This window comes from Alexandromys fortis, unplaced genomic scaffold (assembly GCF_014885135.2).
Source record: "Alexandromys fortis isolate MF-2015 unplaced genomic scaffold, M_Fortis_MF-2015_v1.1 scaffold_186, whole genome shotgun sequence".
In the NCBI taxonomy this organism is placed as follows: domain Eukaryota; kingdom Metazoa; phylum Chordata; class Mammalia; order Rodentia; family Cricetidae; genus Alexandromys; species Alexandromys fortis.
Window position 1 is genome coordinate 1,714,816 of NW_026068067.1, and position 27,137 is coordinate 1,741,952.

The 27,137-nt window shown below is 52.5% G+C and overlaps 3 protein-coding genes across 3 annotated transcripts in view; 1 reads left to right on the forward strand and 2 right to left on the reverse strand.

The window, feature by feature from the left end:
• The window catches only part of Mast1 (microtubule associated serine/threonine kinase 1), a 47,330-nt gene extending 32,443 nt beyond the window's left edge, over positions 1 to 14,887 (forward strand). The window contains exons 12-27 of the mRNA XM_050120756.1: positions 580 to 665; positions 755 to 963; positions 5,236 to 5,374; positions 5,473 to 5,605; positions 5,742 to 5,907; positions 5,987 to 6,088; positions 6,221 to 6,343; positions 7,740 to 7,849; positions 8,325 to 8,503; positions 8,581 to 8,828; positions 9,965 to 10,171; positions 10,377 to 10,606; positions 10,829 to 10,951; positions 11,039 to 11,175; positions 13,313 to 13,500; positions 13,578 to 14,887. Of these exons, the coding sequence (XP_049976713.1) occupies positions 580 to 665; positions 755 to 963; positions 5,236 to 5,374; positions 5,473 to 5,605; positions 5,742 to 5,907; positions 5,987 to 6,088; positions 6,221 to 6,343; positions 7,740 to 7,849; positions 8,325 to 8,503; positions 8,581 to 8,828; positions 9,965 to 10,171; positions 10,377 to 10,606; positions 10,829 to 10,951; positions 11,039 to 11,175; positions 13,313 to 13,500; positions 13,578 to 14,806 (3,609 nt within the window). The 3' untranslated portion in view covers positions 14,807 to 14,887. The remainder of the gene's footprint in view (positions 1 to 579; positions 666 to 754; positions 964 to 5,235; positions 5,375 to 5,472; positions 5,606 to 5,741; positions 5,908 to 5,986; positions 6,089 to 6,220; positions 6,344 to 7,739; positions 7,850 to 8,324; positions 8,504 to 8,580; positions 8,829 to 9,964; positions 10,172 to 10,376; positions 10,607 to 10,828; positions 10,952 to 11,038; positions 11,176 to 13,312; positions 13,501 to 13,577) is intronic.
• A 203-nt stretch (positions 14,888 to 15,090) lies between these two features.
• On the reverse strand, positions 15,091 to 18,014 carry Dnase2 (deoxyribonuclease 2, lysosomal). Its single transcript, XM_050120795.1, has 6 exons — positions 17,768 to 18,014; positions 17,456 to 17,636; positions 17,281 to 17,359; positions 16,879 to 17,043; positions 16,593 to 16,790; positions 15,091 to 15,896 (listed from the first exon to the last, which is right to left on the reverse strand). Exons 1-6 carry the CDS (start codon positions 17,860 to 17,862, stop codon positions 15,550 to 15,552), a joined length of 1,065 nt encoding a protein of 354 aa, XP_049976752.1. The 5' UTR covers positions 17,863 to 18,014; the 3' UTR covers positions 15,091 to 15,549.
• A 2,243-nt stretch (positions 18,015 to 20,257) lies between these two features.
• Positions 20,258 to 23,229, reverse strand: Klf1 (KLF transcription factor 1). The gene is made up of 3 exons (XM_050120757.1): positions 23,143 to 23,229; positions 21,740 to 22,559; positions 20,258 to 20,726 (listed from the first exon to the last, which is right to left on the reverse strand). Exons 1-3 carry the CDS (start codon positions 23,227 to 23,229, stop codon positions 20,551 to 20,553), a joined length of 1,083 nt encoding a protein of 360 aa, XP_049976714.1. The 3' UTR covers positions 20,258 to 20,550.
• Positions 23,230 to 27,137: the final 3,908 nt, after the last annotated feature.

A 27,137-nucleotide genomic window follows, 5' to 3' on the forward strand; every position in this document is an offset into this window, starting at 1 on the left:
AATATTTATTTATTATGTATACAATATTCTTTCTGTGTGTATGCCTGAAGGCCAGAAGAGGGCGCCAGACCTCTTTACAGATGGTTGTGAGCCACCATGTGGTTGCTGGGAATTGAACTCAGGACCTTTGGAAGAGCAGGCAATGCTCTTAACCACTGAGCCATCTCTCCAGCCCTATTTTATTTTATTTTTACCAGGAGGGGATACATGCCACAGCATGCATATGGAAGCAGGGGAAAGTTTTGGGAATTTGTTTTCTTCTTTCATCCTGGAGAATGGGACTCAGGTTGTCAGACTTGGTAGCAAGTCCCTTAACCCATTGAGCCATCTTTCCAGCTCCCAACTTCTAGCAACATTTTATCTATGTGTGTGCTGTTCTGATTAGCCACTTTGTAGGTTTTCTACCTTTCCTAATAGCCGAGTTAGGAATGCTTCACCAGAGAGAGTTCTGGTTCAGGTGGCACCTTTGTTGCTTTCTCCCTGTGCAGACTGGATAAAGGGCTTATTCATGCCTTCTGTTCCTCAGTTTCCCCATGTGTAACGGTGGTGATGACGATGGTCTTGCACTTTGCCCTGCAGGGTCGCAGCAGCACCTCAAAGGCCAAGAAACCACCTGGAGAGAGTGACTTTGACACTATCAAACTCATAAGCAATGGTGCCTACGGGTGAGCCACCCGGGGCTCTGGCGGGGGGAGGGTGGCGGAGGCCGGGTGTCTCGGAGGTGATGGCCGGTCCTCGCTCCCTTCCCCCGCAGGGCCGTCTACCTGGTGCGGCACCGGGATACAAGGCAGCGCTTCGCCATGAAGAAGATCAACAAACAGAACCTGATCCTACGCAACCAGATCCAGCAGGCGTTCGTGGAGCGCGACATCCTCACGTTTGCGGAGAACCCTTTTGTGGTCGGCATGTTCTGCTCCTTTGAGACCCGGCGCCACCTTTGTATGGTCATGGAGTATGTGGAAGGTGCGGCCACCTCTGGGGCATCTCTGTGCCAGCCAACGCGGCTGGGCCACCCTCTAGATCCAGGGTCACCCCTTAGATCATATGCTTGTTTTCCCAACTGTTTGCTCTCCTGTTCTTGATTTGTCTGCCCATTGTGCCCATCGTTTATTTGGCTTGATTTTTGTTTTGAGACAGGGTTTCAATATGTAGCCCAGGCTGACCTCTAACTTTGTTTTTCCTTTTTCATCCTTCTAAATACTGGGGTTCATTATGGTATTTATTTGTTTAGGAGTGAGTTTGGGGGTACAGGCTTAGCTGCTTTGCATTCTATTGGTATGTAAATACGCCTCTCAATTTGTATTCTATATCCATCTTTTCATCAATTCATTTATTTCCATCCATTCATTGGAGCACCTGTTTTTTTTTTTTTTGTTTTGTTTCTTGGGGTTTCTTTTTGTTTTGTTTGTTTGATTTTTTGGTTTTTAGTTGTATTCTCGTTTTTGTTTCTTGGCTTTTTGTTTTGTGTTTTTTCGAGATAGGGTTTCTCTGTAGCTCTTGTAGACCAGGCTGGCCTCGAACTCACAGAGATCTGCCTGCCTCTGCCTCCCAAGTGCTGGGATTAAAGGCGTGCATCACCGCCGCCCAGCTTTGTTTCTTGTCTTTAAGATTTTATTTATTTATTACGTATATAGTGTCCTGTGTTCTGCCTGCATGTATGCTTGCACCCAGAAGAGGGCACCAGAGATCATTATAGACAGTTGTGATCACATCGCTCGGCTCCAATTCTCCTTCCTTCCTTCCTTCCTTCCTTCCTTCCTTCCTTCCTTCCTTCCTTCCTTCCTTCCTTCCTTCCTTTCTTCTTTGTCTGTCTTTCTTCTTGAAATAGTCTTCAGAGTGTAGCCGATACTGACCTGGAACTCCCTGCTCCATCTCCTTCCTCAGCCCCCAGGTAGTTGGGACTAGAGGGGTACAGCATCCCCCAGCCTCGGGGTATCTGGGACTAGAGGGGTGCAGCATCCCCCAGACTCTGGGTAGCTGGGAGTAGAGGGGTGTAGCATCCCCCAGCCTCTGGGTAGCTGGGAGTAGAGGGGTGCAGTATCCCCCAGACTCCGGGTAGCTGGTACCAGGGGGGTGCAGCATCCCCCAGCCTCCGGGTGGCTGGTACTAGAAGGGTGCAGCATCCCCAATTCACCCCTTTCACTTTCCACATGTTTGTCCCTCTCCGATTCTGCTTTTTTTTGGGGGGGGGGTTCTGCTCAGGCACACTCCTAACCCCTCATTGGGGGATTCTAGGCACTGACTCTCCCTCTGGGCCATGTCCACGGCCCTTCATAGGTAGAGGAAGTTCGAGGCCATCTTCAGCTATGATTTAGTTAATAAATATTATTGTAAATAAAATATAATAAATAAATTAACTAAATAATTACAGTATTAACTAACTAAAGCTCATACTTTACATCATCATTCTTGCTTTATATTTTACATTTATTTTCCATTTTTCTCTATTTCTGAGGTGTGTTAGAGTTTGAACCCAGGACCCTGTGTGTGCCTGGTTTCAGCCCCAGCCATTCATCTGTCTTTTCCTATATTATGTAATAAAGAAATATATCAGCTCACGTGATGGGAAGGTCTGTGCCCCCTTTAGGAGTGGCTGTATCCAGGTGCTCTTATCAAGCCATTGGCCGTCACACAGCCCCACTTTCTCACGTGCACGTTCCCTCCTGACACACCCGACTGGAGCAAGGCGGCCTCCCAGCAGATTCCGTGCTATGGCCAATGTTCGTGCAAAAGAGCATAAACCTGCTGCATATTGACCTAGGTACCCTGCCCTGAGTGGCAGCCCCCCCCCCCTGTAAGAAAAAGGGAGAATGGCTATCGGACAGACTGAAATACTGATATTCGAGCAGGGATGTGGTTCAGTAGTAAAACACCTGTCTAGAAGCCACCATTAGGGGCTGGGAGTGCGACTCAGGAGTGGAGTGGTTGCTGAGCACGCGCAAGGCTCTGGGTCCCACCTGCGTCCTGACACATGGGTCACACTCCTCCTGGGTGGAGGCCAGGAGCCTACATTTAAAAACCTCTGACCCAGAGTGGGTTTCCCTCCCTTGGGTTTGTGCGGCCCTCCAGTCCCGCCTTCCTGCCTTCCACCTAAGCAGCCACTCCTGCTCTTCTTCCTTAAATGACAGAACTCTCAGCTCTGAGTAACTTGCAGGTGACAGAGGTAATTCCCTTTGCCCAGAATGCCGACTGAGAAATAGAGGGAACAGAGTGGGGTGGAGAGGGAAGGAAAGGCTCTGCCAGCTGGGAGGGCAGTGTCCCGGTCACTGATCTGGGTACCAGTGTGAGTGCTGGTTTGAGAAGTCATTCCAGAATGTGCTTCTCCCTCTTTTCCCTGCCCACCTTACCTAAGGTTTTTTTAATTCTGTCAAACTTCTTTTTTTCACTTTTTTTATTGATATTTATTGAGCTCTACATTTTTCTCTGCTCCCCTCCCTGCCTCCCCCTTTCAACGCTCCCCCAAAGTCCCCATGCTCCCAATTTACTCAGGAGATCTTGTCTTTTTCTACTTTCTACTTCCAATGTAGATTAGATCTATGTAAGTCTCTCTTAGTGTTCTCATTGTTGTCTAAGTTCTCCGGGATTGTGGTTTGTAGGCTGGCTTTCTTTGCTTTATGTTTAAAAACCACCTATGAGTGAGTACATGTGATAATTGTTTTTCTGTGTCTGGGTTACCTCACTCAAAATGATGTTTTATAGCTCCATCCATTTTCCTGCAAAATTCAAGCTGTATAAATTTTTTCTGCTGTATAGTACTCCACTGTGTAAATGTACCACATTTTCCTTATCCATTCTTCGATAGAGGGGTATTTAGGTTGTTTCCAGGTTCTGGCTATGACAAACAAAGCTGCTATGAACATAGTTGAGCACATGTCCTTGTGGCACGGTTGAACATTCTTTGGATATATACCCAAAAGTGGTATTGCTGGGTCTTGAGGAAGGTTGTTTCCTAATTTTCTGAGAAATCGCCACACTGACATCCAAAGGGGCTGTACCAGCTTGCATTCCCACCAGCAATGCAGGAGTGTTCCCTTTACCCCACAACATCTCCAGCATAAGTTATCATCAGTGTTTTTGATCTTGGCCACTCTTACAGGTGTAAGATGGAATCTCAGAGTTGTTTTGATTTGCGTTTCTCTGATGACGAAGAATGTTGAACATTTCCTTAAGTGTCTTTCAGCCATTTTAGATTCCTCTGTTGAGAGTTCTCTGTTTAGGTCTGTACTCTATTTTTTTTTATTGGATTATGTGTTCTTTTGGTGTCCAATTTCTTGAGTTCTTTGTATATTTTGGAGATCAGACCTCTGTCTGTGTGGGGTTAGTGAAGATCTTTTCCCATTCTGTAGGCTGTCATTTTGTCTTGTTGACCGTGTCCTTTGCTTTACAGAAGCTTTTCAGTTTCAGGAGGTCCCATTTATTAATTGTTTCTCTCAGTGTTTGTGTTGCTGGGGTTCTATTTAGGAAGTGGTTCTCTGTGCCAATGCATTCAAGTGTATGTCCCACTTTCTTTTCTATACAGTTCAGTGTGGCTGGCTTTATGTTGAGGTCTTTGATCCATTTGGACTTGAGTTTTGTGCATGGTGATAGATATGGGTCTGTTTTCATTCTTCTACATGTTGAAATCCAGTTATGCCAGCACCACTTGTTAAATATGCTTTCTTTTTTTCCATTTGATATTTTTTGCTTTCTTGTCAAAGATTAGGTGTTCGAAGATGTGTGGATTGATAGCCGGGTCTTCTATTCGGTTCCATTGGTCCTCCTGTCTGTTCTTATGCCAATACCAGGCTGTTTTCAGTACTGTAGCTCTGTAGTAGAGTTTGAATTCAGGGATTTTGATGCCTCCGTAGTTCTTTTATTGTACAGGACTTACCTCAAGTTTAATAAATATGGTTATACTTTTCTTATGATAAAAAAAACTCTGACTCTCAAGGTTCAATTCTCAAGAGGTCGAGTCATGCTGTCTTTGATTGCAAACAAAACTCACAATCATCAGCTTCCTGCCTGAGTCAGAGTCCTTATGTAGAAAGTGGGCTGGTCATACCAATGCCCAGAGGATGGCTCATAGCAGGAGGTGAGCCTAGGAGAATGCAGCTCCTTCTGAGACTGGCTCCATCCCTAGACCTCAGTTTTCCCCTTCTGCAAATGGGTACAATGGAAGTAGAGACAAGGTGCATGCTGTGTGCTTGGTTTTGGGTGCAGGGTGACCCCTCTTTGAACCCCTCCCCTGACTCTCAGGTGGCGACTGTGCCACTCTCCTGAAGAACATTGGAGCGCTGCCCGTGGAGATGGCTCGGATGTATTTTGCAGAAACAGTTCTGGCCCTTGAGTACTTACACAATTATGGCATCGTGCACCGTGACCTCAAACCAGACAAGTGAGACCTTTATTCTAACCCTGTTCTGTTCCTTGGGAGACGCAGGGGTGAAGGGAAAGGACTCACTTTTGAAACCTGCTTATGCCCTGTGCCTGCAGCCTCCTCATCACCTCCATGGGTCATATCAAACTCACGGACTTTGGCCTCTCCAAGATGGGACTCATGAGTCTCACAACCAACTTATATGAAGGCCACATTGAGAAGGATGCCCGGGAGTTCCTGGACAAACAGGTGTGTGGCGGGCATGGGGGTCACCAAGGGTGGAGTGACCTGGAAGGACCTCAGGGGCCCAGGGCCTGGTGGGGGGCACAGCTCTCCCTTGAGGCCCCTTCTGTGGCCAGGGCACAGGCTGACCGCCTGCCCCCAGGTGTGTGGGACCCCAGAATACATCGCGCCCGAGGTCATTCTGCGCCAGGGCTACGGCAAGCCAGTGGACTGGTGGGCCATGGGGATCATTCTCTACGAGTTCCTGGTAGGCTGTGTGCCTTTCTTCGGGGATACCCCAGAAGAGCTCTTTGGACAGGTCATCAGTGGTACGTGCCTCCTAGGAGGGTAGGTGGGACTGTGGAAAGACGGGCAGGCTGGACCGCTCAACTTCCCTTTGCTTTGCAGATGACATACTGTGGCCCGAAGGGGATGAGGCCCTGCCCACAGATGCCCAGCTCCTAATATCTAGCCTCTTGCAGACCAACCCCCTAGTCCGACTTGGGGCAGGTAAGAGGCCTTCTGCACAGTCGCCTGAGCTTGGGAAGCCGGACTGGTCCAGCTGAGGCCTGCGGTGGAAGGTGGCCTGAAGGCTGGGTGGCAGGGTGGCCGGGCAGGCTGTCAGGGGTCTCCTGCCCACAGGTGGGGCTTTTGAAGTGAAGCAGCACAGTTTCTTCCGAGACCTCGACTGGACCGGGCTGCTGCGGCAGAAGGCAGAATTCATTCCCCACCTAGAGTCAGAAGATGACACCAGCTACTTTGACAGTGAGTCGGGGGTAGGGAAAGGCACAAAGCCAGATCTGAGCAGAGAATGGGACCCAAGAGGGCTGGGACAGGGTCCGTCTGAGGTGTGTCAGGATAAAAAGGCTGAAGCTGCTCCGGCCTTTCTGTGTCACAGAGAGTTCAGGGACAGCCTGGGCAACTTGGTGAAACCCCAATTTAAAATAGAAAGTGAATCTGGACATTGTGGCAAATGTCTGTTATCCCAGCCCTTGGGAAGCCGGGCTACCTCGAGTTCAAGGGGATCCTCAACTACCTCTCAGGTTCAAGGATACCTTGGCTACAGTAAACCGTTTTGAAGTTGGGCATGGTGGCATGCGGCTTTAATCTCAGCACTTGGCAGGCAAATGTAGGTAGATCTCTGTGAGTTCCAGGCTAGCCAGCCATGGCTACATCATGAGACCCTCTCAGAAGGGTAGTGGTGGGGCTGGAGAGATGGCTCAGCAGTTATTCCCAGCACCTAACTCACAGCCAGCGGTAACTTCAGGCCTAAGGGGATCCAGCATTCATTTCTGACCATCACAGGCACCAGGCATGGGTGTGGCACCGTGACATACACGCAGGCAAAACACTCAGACACATTAAAACAAAACAAAAGTGAGAAAAAGCTGGGAAGAAGGTTCAAGGGTTCAGAGTCCTTACTACCCGTGTGGAGGACACAGGTTCCCCACACCATGCGGAAGGGTGGGGATTGGCGGACGGCAGGGGATGCTCAGAAACATCTGTAACCGCAGATACCTGGGATCTGATGCCTCTAGCCTCCCCAGGAACCTACACCCAAATTCGAGTGCGCGTGTGCATGGGGGAGGGGCGTGCGCGCCCGCGCGCGCGCGCGCACACACACACACACACACACACACTTTTTATTATTAAAAAAAGAAAAACAAAAAGTGTCACTGAGGCAATGGTTAGGGACACGGCTTAAGGGTAAAGTGTTTGCTTGCCTAGCATAGGAGAGAACTTCTGTTCAACCCCCAGGAAGGCAAAAAGAGAGACAAGACCCAAATTGCTTTTGGGGTGTGGCCTCCTGGGATTTGGCGCGGTCCACCTTAGGAGCAGTGCCTGAGCTAAGACGTGGGTAATGACTTTGGTAGGGGACAGGGGTTGAGCCTCAACGTGGGGGAGTTGCCAGGTTGGCCTGGATGACGGGGCTAGGATCCAGAAGGGAGCAAGACTTGCAGTGGCCTGAGGTGGAGTCAGGGTGCAGGGTGCTGTGAACGCAGATCTGGTAGTTTGACCTCCCCCAGACTCGGGGAAAGGCAGAGAGATTTGGAGAATGGGTGCGGGGGGGGGCGTCTGGGGGAGGAACCTGGAGCAAATTGGAAGGGGACACGGCGAGGTCAAAGTCTGGCTGGGCTCTGAGGAGGCAGCGGTTCTCCAGCCCGCTCGGACAGGTATCACCATGTGAACTCCTACGACGAGGACGACACCACCGAGGAGGAGCCCGTGGAGATCCGCCAATTCTCCTCCTGTTCTCCGCGTTTCAGCAAGGTGCGCCGAGCCGGGCTGGGCTGGAAGGCCTGTGGGCACCAGGGTCGCAGGCACTCAGGGTTCTCAGTTTGGAAAGCTGCAGAAGGGGTGGGAGCTAGGGAGTGGAGAAACCTTGTTAGGGTGGAAGGTGGGGCTCTACAGGGCAAACCTTTGCCACTGGGCTGGCCTGAGGATGACCGCGGGGGCGGGGCAACGCCGTGCAAGGTCCAACCAGTACTGAGCAACTGGAGGGATGCCTGGCCCAGCCTGGTGCCCAACGGACAGGAGCTGTGGAAGGTAGAGAGCACAACGGTCAGGAAGCTGGACCGGGAGGGTCTAGAACAGGCAGGCTTGACTTTGAGGGTTCTGGAGGGCAGAACTGCAGGGAATTGTAGAATTGAGCAGACGGCGCCCAGGGAGGACAGTGCGATTGCAGAAAAACTGACTGGATGTCGCGCGAAGACGGACTCAGCATCTCCCACTCCTTGGCTCTTAGGTGTACAGCAGTATGGAGCAGCTGTCGCAGCACGAGCCCAAGACCCCTGTATCAGCATCAGGCGCCAGCAAGCGGGATCCAAGCGCCAAGGGCCCAGAGGAGAAGGTGGCCGGAAAGCGGGAGGGACTGGGTGGCCTGACTCTGCGTGAGAAGACCTGGAGAGGGGGTTCCCCGGAGATGTAAGCAGGGCTATAGAGGGGCTCCAGGGCGGGGCCGAATGGGAGTGTCCCTTCTGATCTGGCCGCCCTCTGTGCAGTAAGCGCTTCTCAGCGTCTGAAGCCAGTTTCCTGGAGGGGGAGGCCAGCCCCCCGCTGGGAGCGCGCAGACGTTTCTCTGCGCTGCTGGAGCCCAGCCGCTTCAGTGCCCCTCAGGAGGACGAAGATGAGGCTCGACTCCGCAGGCCTCCTCGGCCCAGCTCCGATCCCTCTAGCTCACTGGATACGCGCCTCCCCAAAGAGGCAGCTCAAGGAGAGGGCATTTCTACTCCTGGAGACCCGGAGGCCTGTGAGTGCCTTCTCTAGTTCCCCGGGGACCATCTATTGAGCATCCAATGACTGTACATGGTACAGTGTATGCAAGATCCCACACACTGGACATGCACCTGCCTGAGGGTATTACCACTGAGAGCTTACCAGGGTCGGTGAGGCTCAGTGGGGTGCCTGGGGCTATGGCTTAAGACCCAGAATTTAGGCCACACAACAAAACTACAGCTACAAAACAAAGCTACAGAGAAACCCTGTCTCCAACAACAACACCAACAACAAAAAAGCCGGCAGTGATGGGCACGCCTTTAATCCCAGCACTGGGGAGGCAGAGGCAGGCGGATCTCTGTGAGTTCGATGCCAGCCTGGTCTACAAGAGCTAGTTCCAGGACAGGCTCCAAAGCTACAGAGAAACCCTGTCTCGGGAAACCAAACCACACCAAAACAAAAAACAAAAACAAAAAAGAAGTGTAGTTTGGAAGAGCTGGTAATTCTACCACTGAGGTGGGGATGAGGCAAGTGGGGGTTGCTAGTTTAATTTCCTTTTATAAAGATCACTCGGGGGCTGGAAACATATAGTTCAGTGGTTAAGAGCACTTGCTGGCCGGGCGGTGGTGGCGCACGCCTTTAATCCCAGCACTCGGGAGGCAGAGGCAGGCGGATCTCTGTGAGTTCGAGGCCAGCCTGATCTACAAGAGCTAGTTCCGGGATCGGCACCAAAGCTACAGAGAAACCCTGTCTCGAAAAACCAAAAAAAAAAAAAAAAAAAAAAAAAAAAAAAAAAAAAAAAAAAAAAAAAAAAAAAACCAAAAAAAAAAAAAGAGCACTTGCTGCTCTCAGAGAACTCAGGTCCAGTTCCCAGGATCTGAACTACAAGGACTGCTCACAGCTGTTCATAGTTTCAGTTCCAGGGAGGCAGGTGATCTCTGTGAGTTCAAGGCCAGTCTGGTCTACACAGTGAGTTCTGGAATAGGCAGGGCTACATACTGTGAGACCCTTTCTTAAAACCAGCAAACAAATAAATAAAACCGCTCACTATCCCAGGCTGTCCGGGGCCAGAGGCTGCACCACAGGGTCTGTGGCTGTTCTGTGCACCGTACGGAACAGGAAGAGTACGTGAAAAGCCCCTCACCTGATAGCTCTTGCTCTCTCTTGCAGCTGAACGCTCACACCCAGGCGACCTGTGCCCACCCTCCAAGGATGGAGACCCATCAGGTCCCAGGGCCACCAATGACCTGGTTTTGCGAAGGGCCAGGCACCAGCAGCTGTCTGGAGATCTTGCTGTGGAGAAGCGACCTTCTCGAACTGGGGGCAAAGTTATCAAGTCAGCCTCGGCTACCGCCTTGTCCGTCATGATTCCTGCAGGTGAAGCTGGGCCCCACCCGCCAGGGAAGGGGCTCCCTGCAGTGGTGATTGGCAGGTGCACCTGCCCTGTCTCTGACCCTTTGCTGTCAGGACAGAGCAATGAAGAACCCGCTATGGGGCTTTGACTTGGAAGGCGTGAACGACAGACACTGGGGTGGCACTGTGAGGTTTGTCCTGACCTCTGACTATTGTTTTGTGTCTGCAGTGGACCCACACGGAGGTTCACCCCTTGCTAGTCCCATGTCCCCTCGATCTCTCTCCTCCAATCCATCGTCACGGGACTCTTCGCCTAGCCGGGACTACTCACCCGCTGTCAGTGGACTCCGTTCCCCCATCACCATCCAACGCTCAGGCAAGAAATACGGGTTCACGCTGCGCGCCATTCGCGTTTACATGGGCGACTCAGATGTCTACAGTGTCCACCATATTGTGTGGGTGAGTCTCACGGGCTGGGGAATGGGGGACACAATGCTTAGGGTGGAAGGCAGGATAGTCCAGGTGAGACTTCGCTCTCTCTCTTAGTTCTCTAATCTCAGTTTCTTCGTCCGTGCAATGGGGAGAATAATGCCTATTTCATAAAGAGCCTGAGCAAATAGTGTGGAGCTTTCTTCCTTTTCCACCCCTCAATCACGCCCCTGTGGGTTTTCCCACTCACAGCACGTGGAGGAAGGGGGCCCAGCACAAGAGGCGGGGCTCTGTGCTGGGGACCTCATCACGCACGTGAACGGTGAGCCTGTGCACGGCATGGTGCATCCCGAGGTGGTGGAGCTGATCCTGAAGGTGAGTGGAAAGGAAAGGCTTCCGCCGGGGGAGGGTGGAACAGGACCCAGCAGCCTCTAACCAATGGGTTTCCCTCCCTTCTCCCAGAGCGGCAACAAAGTAGCTGTGACCACCACACCCTTTGAAAACACCTCCATCCGCATTGGGCCTGCCAGGCGCAGCAGTTACAAGGCCAAAATGGCTCGTCGGAACAAGAGGCCTTCTGCTAAAGATGGCCAAGAGAGGTGGGACCATAAGTAGTTTATTCTGCTAACAATGGGTGGTGCGGGAGATGCTAGGAACAGAAGGGAAGGTGCGGAGGGTAGGAAGGGAAGGGAAGTAAAGACTGCCAATCAAACCCAGGCTGGGAAAGTAGGGGGGAGCCGGGAAAGGAAACTATTTAAAATAAAAGCATTGTGGATTAGCCCTTGTTCAGGTTAGACCTGTTTCAACAGGATTTGAGAGGGGTTGAGACAAAAGATTACTACTGGCTGGGCAAGGTGGTACAGGCCTTTAATTCCAGCAGTCCCCAATTCCCAAGGTTCAAAGACAGTGTGGTGGCAGAGACAGGCTGATCTCTGAGTTCAAGGCTAGCCTGGTCTTGTTCAGGACATATGTAGAGAGATGCTGTCTCAAAAACAAAACAAAACAAAACACAAACACTGGTTCCAGGACAGCTAGAACTGTTACACAGAGATAGCCTGTATTGAAAAACAATAACAAACAAAACCCAAAACAACAACAGCAACAACAACAAAAAGACTGAGCCACCTGGAATACAGTTAAGCAGAACATCTGGTGGGGGCACCTCTGTAATTCCAGCTCTTGGGAGGCTGAGGCAAGAGGACCTCTGGATTTTTTTTTTTTTTTGATTTTTCGAGACAGGGTTTCTCTGTGGTTTTGGAGCCTGTCCTGGAACTAGCTCTTGTAGACCAGCCTGGTCTCGAACTCACAGAGATCCGCCTGCCTCTGCCTCCCGAGTGCTAGGATTAAAAAGGCGTGCGCCACCACCGCCCGGCCTAGGACCTCTGGATGTTAAAGGCCAGTTTGAGCCTATATAGGACGGGGAGGAAAGAAAGGAAATCCAATCAAGCATTATTCAGTGATGGAAGTGTCACGACAAATGCATCTTTACTTCCTCACTCCAGGATTTCCTCCCGTGAATATCAGCTCACCTGGGAGGTCACTAGGCCAGATAGTCATGTAGGACTAACACGGTGTGGGATTTGCAAATGTGGTTATATTATGGGGCATGGCTGTAAGTTCTTCTCTTATACATTGGAAGGGCTAAGGGAAAGGGTAGGACCAGGAGTACTGGTGTGTGTGTGTGTGTGTGTGTGTGCACGCACACACATGTGCTTGCCCTGTAGATTGAACCTAGGTCTTCATCCCACAGAGTCACCTCCCCAGATCCAAGAGAAAAGTTTATTTAAATTTTAAAAGGATTTTATTTTAATTATGCATAGTGTGTGACTGTGAATATGAGTGCATATGAATATGTGTGAGTATGTTTTGGCCTGTGGAGGCCAAAGCAAGGCATGGGTCAGATTCCCCTGGACGCTGGGGTGACAGACATTATGAACTAGCTGTCCATCCGAGGCACCCAGGTTCTCTGCAAGGGCAATATACCCTCTTAACCACTGAGCCATCGCTCCAGTCCCAAGAGAACAGTTTTGTTTTGTTTTAGATTTTGTTTCCTTGCATCAACGTTTTGATTGCTTCTGTTGATGTGTATCACGTGTGTCCCTGGTGCCTAAGGAAGCCAGAAGAGGGCGCCAGATTCTCTGGAACGAGAGTTCCAGGTGGTTGTCAGATGCCATGTGGGTGCTGGGATTCCAGCCCTGGTCCTCTGGAAAAACAGCCACTGTTCTTAACTGCTGAGTCATCTCTCCAGCTACAAAGAGAATAGTTCTGACAGCTGGCCGTAGTGGCGCATGCCTTTAATCCCACTGCGCAAGAGGCAGGGTAGATCTCTGTGAGTTGGAAGCCAACCTAGTCTGCATAGTTTCAGGACAGTCAGAACTGTATAGTGACCCTGTCTAAGAAAGAGGTGGGGGGGAGCAGTTTTGATCAGTAAGTTTGGTCAGGACCAAAGTGAGGATTTCAGTGAAGGAAGCAAACCAATAGGGTAAGAGTGCGAAGGGGCGTGACTAAAATATGTGGGCGGGCCCAGAAGAGGCCGAGTTTGTTTGGAAGGGATTTCTGGCTTGGATTGCAAGTGGCCAGACCAGAATCGAGCCAAGAGTTCTGCTTCGATAGATGAGTTGTAGGGAAAGGGGAGAGCTAGGAAGGGGTAGGCGGTTACTGGGCTGCAATCCAGAAGCGGGAAAACCCCGAGCTCCAGAGTTAAGGAGAGCTGACCCTTTGGTATTAATCCCCCAGCAAGAAGCGCAGCTCCCTCTTCCGGAAGATCACAAAACAGTCAAACCTGCTGCACACTAGCCGATCGCTGTCCTCACTGAACCGGTCCTTGTCGTCCAGCGACAGTCTTCCCGGTTCGCCCACGCACGGACTACCAGCACGCTCGCCCACGCACAGCTATCGCTCCACGCCTGACTCCGCGTACCTAGGTAGGTTCTGCGCCTGCGCGGGGTGGGGGACGGGGCACTGCAGCGCTCAGCCGGCTTGCACCTTCTCTGGCCTGCAGGCGCCTCATCACAGAGTAGCTCCCCAGCTTCCAGCACGCCTAACTCCCCCGCGTCATCGGCGTCGCACCACATCCGGCCCAGCACCCTGCACGGGCTTTCACCGAAGCTACACCGTCAGTACCGCTCTGCACGCTGTAAATCGGCCGGCAACATCCCGCTGTCGCCACTGGCGCACACGCCATCCCCGACGCAGGCGTCGCCGCCGCCGCTGCCAGGCCACACGGTGGGCAGCTCGCACACCACGCAGAGCTTCCCCGCCAAATTGCACTCCTCACCGCCTGTTGTGCGCCCGCGCCCCAAGAGTGCAGAGCCGCCGCGCTCGCCGCTGCTCAAGCGGGTGCAGTCAGCGGAGAAGCTGGGGGCTTCGCTGGGCTCAGACAAGAAAGGCGCACTGCGCAAACACAGCCTCGAAGTGGGCCACCCGGATTTCCGCAAGGACTTCCACGGTGAGCTGGCGCTACATAGCCTCGCCGAGTCCGATGGTGAGACGCCTCCCATCGAGGGTCCTGGAACGACCCGGCAGGTCGCCGTGCGACGCCTGGGCCGCCAGGAATCGCCCCTGAGTTTGGGCACGGACCCGTTGCTACCGGAGGGTGCCCCGAGGCCGATGGCGTCAAGCAAAGAGGAGTCCCCTGGAGGTGCAGAGGCTTGCACCCCGCCTCGCGCGACAACCCCCGGGAGCCGGACCCTGGAGCGTGACTCGGGCTGCACGAGGCACCAGAGCGTGCAGACTGAGGATGGCCCAGGTGGGGTGGCCAGGGCCGTGGCCAAGGCGGCGCTAAGCCCGGTGCAGGAACATGAGACAGGCCGGCGCTGTAGCTCTGGCGAGGCAGGCCCACCCCCGGTGCCCATTGTTGTAGAGCCTGCCCGGCCAGGGGTCAAGACCCAGACAGCCCAGCCTCTGGGCACAGACTCCAAGGGATTGAAAGAACCTGTAGCCCAGGTGCCTCCAGTGCCTGAAGCGCCAAGGGGCCGGGAGCGCTGGGTGCTCGAGGAGGTGGAAGAGCGGACCACACTAAGCGGACCTCGCTCCAAGCCCGCTTCCCCTAAGCTCTCTCCCGACCCCCAGACTCCAGCCCTAGTCCCAACAAAGAATGTGTCCCGCAGTGCAGTTCCTCCAGTCCCACCTGCTTCCCTTGTGGTCCCAGGCGCCAAGCCTGAAACAGGGTTGACTTCCGCAGGCCTGACCAAAACTGGGGCACCCAGCCCCGCACCTCTAGGCCCATAGCGGAGCAGGCCTTTGGCCCTGTGCTGTACAGATGCCTGTATACATATGTACACATATAAATAAAGTGCCCGTGCTGCCTGAGCTTTCTGGGGTTCACTTTCCTCTCGGGACAAGGAGTGGCTCCTGAGCTTGGTAGAAGTGGGAAGGTAGTTGTCGGCTGAGCCTTCCTGAGCCCCATCCACGGCCAGTTCCTCACATGAAAACATCTTGGGGCAGACCTAGGAAGTGGTGGTCCCACCACTGTGTCCTAGGGTCCGTCTGAAGAGAAAGGTAACAGCCTCATGTACAGAATTCCTTTTATTACAGCGTCTAGAGAATGTGTTGTGATGCCCATATTACAGATCAGTAGACAGTCAAAGAGGTTAAGGCACTATCAAGTATCCAGTTAGGAAGAGGCTGGACTGGTATTCAGACTCATAGTCAGGGCAGAGGGTGGAGTTCAGCAGTACGGTGCTTATGTAGGTGCATATGTACCGTGTGGCAGGCTCCAGGGTTCAACCCACCAAAACCAACCCCCCAAACAAATTCAAGTCCAAACTAGTCCCTTTTTTGGGGGGTGGGGGTTTCAAGACCCACTCTCTCTGTGTAGCCCTGGATGTCCTAGAACTCACTTTGTAGACCAGGCTGGCCTCGAACTCAGAGATCTGCCTGCCTCTACCTTCTCAGTGCTGAGATTAAAGGTGAGCGCCACCATGCCCAGCTAGTCCCTGACTCTTTTAGTCTTTGCTTTGTTGGGCTCTTGGTCATCTGTTCTCTTCACAGGGCTTGCAGGCCTTCACCAGGGACTGGAAGGCCTTCCAAAAGGAAGGCAGTTGGGTACACAGTGTGCCCCCACCTCGGTGCATCTCCCCGTTATTCCTGTTCATGTCACCCACACAGGCCCAAGGCCCTCGAGGGGCCACACACCATTTGGAGTGATCTTCTGTGGCACTGAAGGTTGGTCCAGATGGGCCAGAGAAGCCCGTCTGATCCACGTCAAGAATCTGGTGCGTCCCAGAGCAGTTGGAAAGGAGGGTGCCTCGAGAATTTGGCCAGAACTGGACCTGTAGGTCGCTGTTGAGGGCTGCTGCCAACCAGCCAGAGTACAGGTCTGCAGGCAAAGGAAGGGGGAGGGCTGCTGTTAGAGTCCTTAGGCCAGCATCTTTCTAGGAGCTCAACTGCCTAATTCTGAACCTAAATAGCCCTTACCAACAAGCCAAGTCACATCTGCAATCCTAACGCTCTGAAAATTGGAACAAGAGAATCTCAGGTGGTCTAGCCTGCAATGTACGGTGAGACCTTACCTCAAAAACAAAAGGATAGGCTGGGCATGGTGGCCCAAACCTTTAAAATCAGCCCTCAGGAAGCAGAGGCAGGTGGGTCTCTGTGCGTTACAGACTAGTCAGGGATATACATTGAGACCCTATCTCAAAAACAAAAACAAAAACAAAACAAGAACAAGGTAGTCCTTACCAGAGGACCTACGCTATTTCACAACCCTCTTAGGGGAAAGCATCAATATTCTAAAGTTTCAGATGAGCAAACAGGCTCTGGTCATATCATAAACCGCACATCCAGAACCAACACTTGAACCTAGGTCTGCTGGCCGATCTTGAGCTCCTATCTCCGCGGCCATGGCGCTGGGATTACAGATATGTGCCGTCTGCCCAGCTGGCCTGTTGAATGTTTACTACTCACGGCTGCTACTGTAATATGACTCGCAGAGACACTGGCTCTAAATGTGCCCTGCCCTCAGGCTTGTGGCTGTCAGAGAAAGAGCTCTTTACCCCTCAACACCAGGACTCACCATCTCCAAATTTCCCAGCCTTGGCAAAGCTCTGGAAGGTGGCCCCAGCTTGTGACGTGAGTGTCTCACTATTGTTCCAGGGCTCATGGAGGACATGGTAACCCTTGATCACCTTCTGTAGGTCAGGTAATTTCTCGGCAAAGATGCCTTCCAGCTTGTGATCATAGACCAGGGGATAGGTATAGGTTAGCTGCCTGCCTGGAAGACAAGGCCACGGGGAAAAAAACCGTGAGACTGGTTACACCAAGTAGTTTGAGAATTTCCACACCTCAACGATTCCACTCACCAATCTCGAGAAACTGGGAGAAGGGGAAGGACACGCAGAGTAGGGTCTGGCCATAGGTTTGAGCGTTAGGAGGCCAGCTGTAGGCACCAGAGGACACAGGGGGTGGGAAGCGCGGCACACTGTGGATCAGCCAGAAGCCCCCTTCTTGGTCCAGGAGCACAACACCTAAAGCACAAGAAGGAGGTCAGAGAAGCTACTGGAAGTAGGCCCCTCGAGCCAGCTCATCTGCAACCAGGTACACGGTCTCGGAGGGCTGGAGTCTTAGGAACAGACAGGAAACTCCAGCCAACGGTTGGATGGGGCAGATCCCCCCCCACCCACGCTTCCTGTAGGTCACAGATTAGTTTGGGTAAATTTACAAGAAATTCAGAGCGGCTCCAGGACCACCAGTCCAAGCCTCACCCTTTGTATGGCCACGGCTGGAAGAGTCCGGAGCTGAGCTGGGATTAGGAGGCTGGTCGTTGTAGAGTAGGAAGGCCAGCTGGAAGAATGCAGAGAGACCACGTAACTATCCCCCCCCCTTCCCCGTGGGACCCGCCACAGTAATCCAGCCCCGGTTCCCACAGCACTCGGTCACCTGGCTGGAGTTGCCTCGGTACAACGGCAGCAGGCTACGGCCCACGGCTCCCTCCGAGTTGTTGATGTACCCCACACCGTCGCGCCAACCATCGGAGCTCTGATCCATGTATTTGTACTTCAAACCCTTCCATGAACTATCCCCAGACCCGCTGTCCGCTGGCAGCTTGTATACCACGAACCTGGAGGGCAGGGAAGACAGGCGGGAGAGTGAAGGGATCTGAGGTTTCGCCGAAAAGCGCCTCAATCCCAGTGCCCGCGCCGGTGCCCACGCAGCTTGAGGGGACAGTCGGGCAGGCCGCTCCTTGCTCACCAGTCCACAGGCTGCCCGGAGTCTCCATAGCAGCTCAGGGCTTCGGCAGGGACCCACAGCAGCGCGGCCAGCAGCAGCGAGCTCGGCGCTGCCATGAGGCGGCAGCGGCGGAATCTGTGGAAAGACCCAGGACCGCCGGGTCACGGGGTCCAGACTCACTTCCCCCCTAAAGCCCGCTGAGACCTGGGTGGGGGTTTCGCAAGGGTGAAGGCGACGCCCGCAAGGCCCCGAGCACCGAGGCGGGGCTTCCTCTGGCGAGGTCCCTCCCACGGACCCCGCCCCCTTCAGGCCCCACCCCGCCCCCCAGTTTCTGGCGACTCAGCCCCGGGTAGGCGCCACCCTTGGACACACCCCGCCCTTAGGCATTGTCTGTCACATGATTCTTCTAAGGCTCTCCAATTTCTGATTTTTTTTTTTAAACCCCATTACCGCTCTATAACGCAGGCACATTTTGGAGAAGGTATTTTTTGCCAGCATGTATGTATGTCTGTGTATCATTTGGGTGCCTAAGCAGACCCAATTTTTCTTTCCCTTTCTCTTTTTTTATGGTTTTATGGTTTTAATTTTTTATGGTTTTAATTTTTATTTATGAATTTTTATTTATGGTTTGTTTGAGACAGGCTCTCACTATGTAGCCCTGGCTGACCTGGAGCTCACAGAGATCTGCCTCTGAAAAACTGTTTTAAAAGCATGCACCAAATACCCAGGTTTTTTTTTTTCTGACAATTTTCTGATTCCTTCTCTGACCTCTTAACACTGTGGTTGACCCTTGCATTCCTGATCCTCCTGCCTCTACCACCCAAGAGTTCAAATCACAGAGTCGCTCAACCACATTGTATATATGGGGAGGCCAGGACAATTTGTGGGAGTTTCCCCTTCCACCTTATGGGGCTTGGGGCTCGAGCTTGACAGGAGAAACCTTTACAGGCTGAGTCTTCTTATTGGTTATTATCTTTTTGAGACAGGGTCTCATTGTAAGCTCAGGCTGCCCTGGAATTCTCAACCCTTGCTCAGCCTCCTGAGTGAGGGCTGAGATTATAAATATGAGCCATCCTTCCAACTTCTTAAATATTAGCTATGTGCATCTGCTTGTGCCCTCGTGAGTTTTGCATACCATGTTCAGGGTGGGCAGATGTCCAGAGGTGTTAGACCTCTGGAGCTGGACTTACAGGTAGTCATAAGCACTCTTTGGGTGCTGGGTATGAATTCAGGGCCCCTAGAAGAGCAGTAGGTGCTTGCGACCACTGAGGCGTATCTCTACCCTTGCCCCTTTCACTCCGTAGCCAAGGGTAACTTCCTCCCTGTCTCACCCTCGAGATTCCCAGTGTGAATGAGTCACCACACCCAGCTGGCTCACCCTTGCTTACTTAGACACTTTGCTTGTTTTGTTTGTTTGTTTGTTTTGAGACAGGGTCAAGACAGGGTTTCTCTGTGTGGCTCTGGCTGTCCTGGCTGGCCACTCTGTAGACCAGGATGGCCTCGAACTCACAAAGATCCGCCTGCCTCTACCTCCCGAGTATTGGGATTGAAGGTGTACGCCACCATACCCGGTTTGGCGCATTGCTTTCTGCATCCTCTCTCTGTTCTGCAAGTTTTCTGGCTCTCCTTGGGACACTGACCAGAAGTCACTTTGGGTTGTGGCGAGGCAGGAATACAGGGACTGTTGAGCACTCTGCCATAGCCTGTAGCACCATAGCCCTCGCTGGTCTGGAACTCACTACAGCTGAAGAAATCCACCTGCCTCCTGAATGCTCGGCCTAAAGGCCTGCAGCACCATGCTTCTCCACCTTCCCCCCACCTTTTTTAAAAGACAGAGTCTCTATATTATGTAGCCCTGGTTGTCCTAGAACTCACTCTGTAGACCAGGCTGGCCTCAAACTCAGAGATTCACCCAGCTCTGCCTCCCAAGTACTGGGTTTAAAGGCATGTACCTCCATGTCCAGCTTTTTGCTTTTGTTTTTATTTTTGAGACCTGAAGACAAAACAAAGCGAGTAAACAACAAGATCTCTGAGTTCAAGTGAAGACTTTGGTCTTCAGAGTGAGTTCCAGCCAGAGCTACACAGAGAAACCCTGTGTCAGAAAGACAGACAGACAGAAAGGCAGAGCACTCAGGAGGAAGAGGCAGGACGATAAGATGACCTCTATGAGTTTGATGCCAATTTGGTCCTAGGGCTACATAGTAAGATCATATCTTAAGAAAAAAAGGGAGGTGGGGAGGAGGCAGATGACAGTTGTCCATGTCCCTGGGTTGACAACAGGTGATCTTGATGGAGAAGGGCTATGAAGATTGCACTGCTTGGGGGGGGGTCATCAGAAGCGAATGTGTTTTGGACGATGTAGGGGGTGGGTGTACAGAAGTCTCTCACCTGCTGGGGGCCCAATCCTCCTAATTTCCAGGCCCATGTTACACTGAGGCTGACACCAGTTTTATACAGGAGAATTTAATAATACCAACGACAATCCCAGCTGAAAGACCGCGTGAAGGCCCCTTCTAGACTCTGGGAACTCTCACCCCACTCCATAAGACTCAGGGTCACTCCTGCACTGGTAAGGGTCCATCTGAGTTTATTTATTGGTGACTTGTCTTGCTGGGTCTGTGGGGCCATCAGATGTTTCTGTGTGGCTCCCTGGGGACGTGTGAGGATTCTGTTGAAGGCTCCTTTGCATTGTCTACGGGTCAGTTCTTGATCTGGGTAGGTCTGTAGGGCTATAAGTCCAATATTGGCCCATCCTTTGAAAGACCATCCTTGGATCCACTCTTGGGTCTGTGCAGGACCGGAGCTCAGAGGTGACGCTTCATATGCAAAGCTAAGTGGTCAGAGCGCGAAAAGGCACGTGGGCAGAGTCCGCAGCAGAAGGGTCGCTGGCCAGTGTGCTTCCGGTAGTGGCGCGTCAGTTCATCAGAGCGAGCGAACCTCCAGCCACAGCCATCCCAAGAGCAAGCATAAGGCTTCTCTCCTGAAGAACGGGGAGTTGTGAGTACCTTGGTCCGAACATCCAGCTCCGATTTGTATATTTGATGAGGTGGAGTCAGGTCTTAGGTTTATTCATCTAGCCCGCACAGTTTAAAGAAGGACGCACAGCCCTGCCCTCTGTGAGCCTGGCCCTTTCCTGGACCTGCAACTGCGATCCTGGGGTTTTCTCATTTCCAGTCCACTTCCTTTGTTTTAGTCTCCTGCCTGAGACCTTATGTGGCTGCACCTTCGTTCTTTGTTCTCAGTGTTCCAGCTATCTCACGCACTGGCAGAGCCTCCCGCTGATGTCCAGTCAAGGCCCTGTCTCCAGTGATTCCCCTCTTCCCATATACACCTGGCACGTGGGCCTGCCGTGCTCGGGAGGCCCACAGCTGTCTTACACTCCTGGTATGACTTGATTTCTCTTCCTATCCTGTCTTCCAGCATTTCCTTCTCTTTTTCCAGCCCGCCTTATGTCCGGATCCCAGACGCTTCCAACCGGAGCGTGCACGTGAATATTGCCCATACCCTGAGTTCTGGTATTCCAAGCTTGTTCCCCCCCCCCCCCCGTCGCCCCTCTAGTTCCTCCCCTCTTGCTACTCTCATCCTGCATTCTGCTCCTCCGCCCATCTCTAAAGCAGGTCTTACACATCAGCTTCTAACCCTGAAGTCCCCAAAATGTTCCCCAGGTCCTCTGTTTACACCCATTTACTTATCTGTCTGTCTATTTATTCATTTATTTTTGAGATAGGATTTCACTATGAACCCCTGGCTTCTGGAATTCGCTATAATAGACCAGGTTAGTCTAGAAGTCACTGATACCCACCTGCCTCTGCCTCCTGACTTCCGGGGTTCGCCCGCCCACATTTGGGTCTGGAATTGCCCCTATAGACTTTAGCCAAGAGTCTCAGGATCCCACTTCGGGCCTCTAGCTAAGGGGTCGCCCACCCTCTGGGCCCACCCTTCGCTCCGCTTCCGGCTCCCGGCTCCGCCCCCACCGCTCGGCTCCGCCCTTACCTGTGTGCGTGCGCAGGTGCGCCTTCAGGTGCGAGCTTTTGGTGTAGCTCTTTCCGCAGCCCTGGTGCCCGCAGGTGTGTGCCGCTTGCCTCTTTCGTGCCAAAGCTCGCCGGCTGCGCTTGGGCGGCGCGGCTCCCGGGGTCAAGCCTGCGTCTCCCGCGAGCGCGGTGGCCCCGAGTTCTGTGCCCACCGCGCCGGGCCCCAGACAATTCAGGAAGGAAGGGGGCGCGGCGGGGCCGGCAGAAGGCGCCGTGAGCCCGCGAAAGAGCTGAAAATGCCCTTGGTACTGTGGCGCGGGGTACAGCGCAGGGTACCCTGACAGCAGCCCGTAGGGGGCGCTGGGAGCCGTGGGCACCCCGAGCCCGGCCCGCGGGAAGAAACCGCCTGCCGAGCCCGCTCGCGAATCGGAGAATGCAGGCTGCGCCTTGGGCACAGATCCCGGGGCCAGGTCAGGGGCCACGAAGGGCTCAGGGGCTGGGGCTCGCGGGGCGGAGTGCGCCCAGCCCGTGTGCTCCTCGGAGCCCAAAGACCCGGCCACCAACCCTGGGCCACTTGCATAGGCGCCCAGAGCCTCGGGCGCCGCGTACTGTGCCACCGGAGCCCCGCTGGGCACCAGAGCACAGGTCCGGGGAGTGCCTGGCGGCTCGGGACCTGGGAAGTTGGTAAGGAAAAGATCCGGATCCCAGGCACAGGTCACGTCCCTCTCATCGTCCTCGTCCTCTCCGTGAGGGGTCTGCGATTTCAGACTCACGTGAAGGGATGGTCCCGTGAGATCCGGGGGACCCGGGCCCAAATCCTGTGTCTCGTCGGGGCGCCACCACTGCGGGAGGGAGCGCACTGCTTGAATGGTGTGCACCCAGTACCTGGCCCTGATGCAGTCCCGGCTGGAAACACCGTTGGGGCAGGTTGGTCGAGGGGTTTGCGTGCCTATCGCTTCCCCCACACTGTTCCCCTAACCCCCATCTCAGCTCCAGACAAGTCCATTAGGTCTGGCTAGAGACAGATAAGACACTTACCAAGAACAGCATTCAGGATGGGGGAAGGGGTCGCAGAATTCAAAATGGGAGGCTAAGGGGCAGACTTGACTCTCCTCCGGCCCTTCCCTGCCTTTTCACACCTTCCAACAAGGGTTACATCTCAAAGCCTGGGAATCCCAGGAAACCTTTATCTGGGACTTTGTCTGAGGCTAGCCTCTTAAGGCGGTGAGCTCAGAACTCAGCTTCCTGTTACAGAAACAGGCCTCACCTTGCTCTCAGATCCTTTGAACAGTACCCCCAAGCCAGGCTCCCCCTCCCAAGAAAAAACCCTGAACAGAGGACACAAAAGTAAGATAGAAGCCCGACCCCCAAGCGCTATGCCCTAGGTCACAGCAAGACCACCTGCCCGCCCCCCACTGGCCCCACCTTGAGGAAGTCCTCTTGGGTGTCCAGGAACTGGCCCAGCGTGGCCAGTGTACTGACAGAGGACAAGGCAGTCTCAGCTGCGGCCATGACTGGCTGATGTCCACCCTGGGCCTCAGGCCTCTTCTGCCTCATGAGCTATGAGGTTTGGAGGGCTCCTTGGAGGGCTCCTTTCTGTCCTCGTCTGATTGGCTGTCTTCCCTGATAAGACACAGGCAAGGCAGGGGGGTGGTAGCGATATGTGTGTTACTTTCAAGGGAACAGAGACCTCACCTTGGCCTGCTTGGGAACGGGTCCCTGAAAACCAATTCTGTATGTAAACTAAGTCAGAAGTCAAGGGATAGGGGTTCCAAAGTTTTGGGGTTCAGGTAAGGGCCTGATTACCACTTACCCTCCCCACCTCCCCCAGAGAAATGAGAGGCTTCCCTGGTCTGGGCACAAGTTTCCTTGGAGAAGGGGTAGACCAGGAAGGATAGATTTCTTGGGAAAGGACTTTGGGACCCTTTGACCTCCAACTGGGTTACTGTACCCCTCTATCCTCCCCAACAAACAGCACCAACGGTGGTGCTAATGGCGGGACTTGGCACCAGCTCTCTTTCAAGCATTATCAGACAAACCAGATGTTTTAAGCTGCTATCAGGTAGGGGGCCCAGAACAGCCATAGCTCTATCCCTCCTTGAGCAGAAAAGGCTGGGGGTTGGGGCCACACATTATCTTGACTTTGAATTGCCTGAGTTGTATTGGGGTCTGAGCCATTTAGCAAGAGGGAGCCCTTCAAATCAGTCCAAGCTTGGAGACTGAGGACCTTCACTGGAAACTCCACAGAGCTGACGGGAATGCTATAAACCCTGCAGTGTGGGTCCTCTGGGTGGGATAGGGCCATGAGATGGAAGCACAGCCCGTGAGCCATTCAAGAGACCCCAACCCTGACTGGGCCCAGCCCCCATGGTAAAGAGCCTGCAATTCTCATCCTCCATTCTGGTGACACGGGAGTCAGGATAGGGAAATGGAGTGTCACTTATACGGTCACACATGCACCTCACACATGCACCGTCCTTGCTTGGTATCCACAGGGAACAACAAATCCACTATAGAAAATGGCACCTAGCCAGGCATGGTGGTGCACGCCTTTAATCCAGCACTCGGGATGCAGAGGCAAGCTGATCTATGTGAGTTTGAAACTGTCCTGGTCTACAGAGCTAGTACTAGACAGCCAAGGCTACACAAAGAAATCCTGTCTCAAAAAACCAATAATAATAAATAAAAACAAACATGTTCACTGAGTCTACATACACCCATTTATAGGCTTTAGTAATATTGTTTTTTGAAAGAGGCTTCACGTGTCCCAAGATCTCTCTGTTGTGGTACCTGATACTTGGTGCATAACATCTATCATCATCCTCACACTTGGGCCTTGTGACATTCCTTCAGAGGGAGAGAACTCTGCCATCGGTGCACAGTCTGGGGTGGATAGTACGTGTTCACGTCTCAGGAAGAGTTCACTGTGTAGCCAGGCTGGCCTAGAACTTGTGATATCCCTGAGCCCCCTGACTGCCCTTTTACATGGGTAAGTGCCGCCACACCCTGCTTTCCCATATACCTGTGAGTCACCTGCGGATTCATTACACTACCTAATGCACTGTAAGTGTTAGATAAATAGATAAGTGTTGTTGTGTTGCTATTGGTTTGGCCTAGCAATTTGGGATACAGTCAGGTGAGCCTGCAGGCAGAATTCATAATGACAGTGGTGGTTGGTGAGGTAGCCACACAGCTATGTGGTTCCACTTACGCTCTGGTCACACCAAGCAGACTCGTGAGAATTCTCAAATGTGATGTCTCTACAATTATTAAAGTCGCACCTTCCCATCAAACACAGAAATAGCCTCAGATACAAAAATAAACACGAGGGTTTCAGATATGGCTCAGTTAATAGAGTGGTTGCTGGCTGTGGAATATTCTTTTACACTGTAAATATCCCTGTGATTGGTTTATTTTATTTATTTATTTGAGAAAGGGTTTCTCTGTGTAGCTTTGGAGCCTGTCCTGGAACTTGCTCTGTCTGTAGATCAGTTTGGCCTCACACTCACAGAGATGTACCTGTCTCTGCCTCCTGAGTGCTGAGATCAAAGGTGTGCACCATCACCACATAGCATGATTGTTTTATTAAAGAAAATGCTGGGAAAAAGAAGGGTGGAGTATGGAGTTGCCAGCAGACACAGAGAGAAGCAAGATGGGCATACTGAGAAAAGGTATCAAGCAACATAGCGAAGCATAGATAAAATATTGGTTAACATAAATGTAAAAATTAGCTCATAATGAGCCTGTGCTATTGGCCAGGCATTTATAATTAAGCCTCTGTGTTGATTTGGGAGCTGCTGGCAACATAGAAACTTCCACCTGTAGCTGGTAACAATAAAGCTCTGGGTTCTATCCTCAGTACTTAATAAACTGAGCAAGTAATCCTAGCACACAGGAGGTGGCTGCAGGAGATTCAGAAGTTCAAGGTCATCCCCAGCTACGTAATGAGTTCAAGGCTAGCCTGGAATATATGAGACTCTTTCTCAAAAACAAACAATGAGCCAGCCATTCCCCCTCCAGGTCTATATCCCAGAGAATCAATAACAAGTCTTCAAGCAAACGCTCATGCACCAGCGTTCACAGCAGCACCAAAAGGAAGAGATGGTCTGAATGTCTATGGACAGGCAGGTGGTACAGAAGAATGCTCCCCGGTACAGGGAGGAGTGTCCAATAATAGCACAGAATGAAGTGTTGATGCATATAGCTGGGCAGTCCTTGCTGGGCAAACATAAAAACCTAAGTTTAGGCCAGTAGTGGTGGCACACACCTTTCATCCCAGCACTCAGGAGGCAGAGGCAGGAGGATCTGAGTTTGAGGTCAGCCTGGTCTACAGAGTGAATTCCAGGACAGCCAGGGCCACACAGAGAAACCCTGTCTCAATACCCCCCCCACAAAAAAAAAACCTTAAGTCTTGACACTGGCCTTTAAGGTGTACTGTGGGAGCCCACAGTTTTGAATCCGTTCCATCTTGATTAAAGGTCAGAGTTCAAACCTATTCTTGCTCCTCAAGGCCAAATAGCAGGATCTTTGGTCAAAGGTGTAGCTACTGGATGCTTTGCTCCTCAAAGGCCAGACAATAAGATTTGACTCAGAGTGTGGTTACAGGTGTTTTTGAGTTGTAAGGAGGTAATTACACGTGCTTCTTGCTTGTTCCTTGTGTTATGGTAAGGAAGTCTTTTGCCCTCCCCTTTTGATTGGGGTATATAAAGATTGTGCGTAATACTTGAGGCGGTTGCAGGACTCAAGCCCTCCCAACTCTGTTCTTTTGTCTAGTCTATTTCTTCCCTCAGTCCTCATCCCCTTTTCAGGCATGTACAGGGTGACCAATCCTGACATTGTAACGTGGAAGAGAGGAAAGCCCTGTAAACAAAAATACCAAATGCTAGTCAAGGCCTTTCAACCAGCTTCAGTGACTGCCCAGGCTCCCTTACGTTCTAAAGTCCAAGGATCACTGGGTCCCTTCTTCAAATGTGGTGAGGAGGGTCACTGGGCCCAGCCTTACCCTACCCCCCACCCTGCAGGTCACCCCGACCATGTTCAAAGTGCCGCCAAGAGGGGCATTGACTGTTGATTGCCCCGGTGTCCCTCGCAGCATGGGGACATCAGATTGGACTCCCCGGGCCTGACCACTGCCGGCTCCAACAGGGAGCTCCAGGCAGTCATTATGATATCAGGACAGATCATTTCCTTCCTCCTGAACACTGGGATCACTTACTCGGTCCTGACAGTTTGGGGTCACTTACTTGCTCCTCCTTTCCCTATTGTTGGGGTAAGAGGACAGAGGACAGGCTCATAAACCTCACCAGACCCCATCACTCCACTGTGTTTTCAGGGACGTTCCTCTCACTCATTCTTCCCTGGCGGTGCCAACCTGTCCTGTCCCATTGCTGGGGAGGGATCTTCTAGCCAGAGTGGCAGGC

What these genes read in the sequence shown, in the direction of transcription:
- Dnase2 (XM_050120795.1), bottom strand. Translation starts at nt 17,862, where the DNA reads ATGGCAGCGCCGAGCTCGCTGCTGCTGGCCGCGCTGCTGTGGGTCCCT. An exon ending in CAGCCGTGGCCATACAAAGG is followed by an intron (nt 17,044 to 17,280) that starts GTGAGGCTTGGA and finishes CTTGTGCTTTAG; the next exon opens with GTGTTGTGCTCCTGGACCAA. An exon ending in CTCCCAGTTTCTCGAGATTG is followed by an intron (nt 16,791 to 16,878) that starts GTGAGTGGAATC and finishes CTTGTCTTCCAG; the next exon opens with GCAGGCAGCTAACCTATACC.
- Klf1 (XM_050120757.1), bottom strand. Translation starts at nt 23,229, where the DNA reads ATGGCCGCAGCTGAGACTGCCTTGTCCTCTGTCAGTACACTGGCCACG. An exon ending in CCCAAGAGGACTTCCTCAAG is followed by an intron (nt 22,560 to 23,142) that starts GTGGGGCCAGTG and finishes TCCCTCCCGCAG; the next exon opens with TGGTGGCGCCCCGACGAGAC. An exon ending in GCACCTGCGCACGCACACAG is followed by an intron (nt 20,727 to 21,739) that starts GTAAGGGCGGAG and finishes CCCGTTCTTCAG; the next exon opens with GAGAGAAGCCTTATGCTTGC.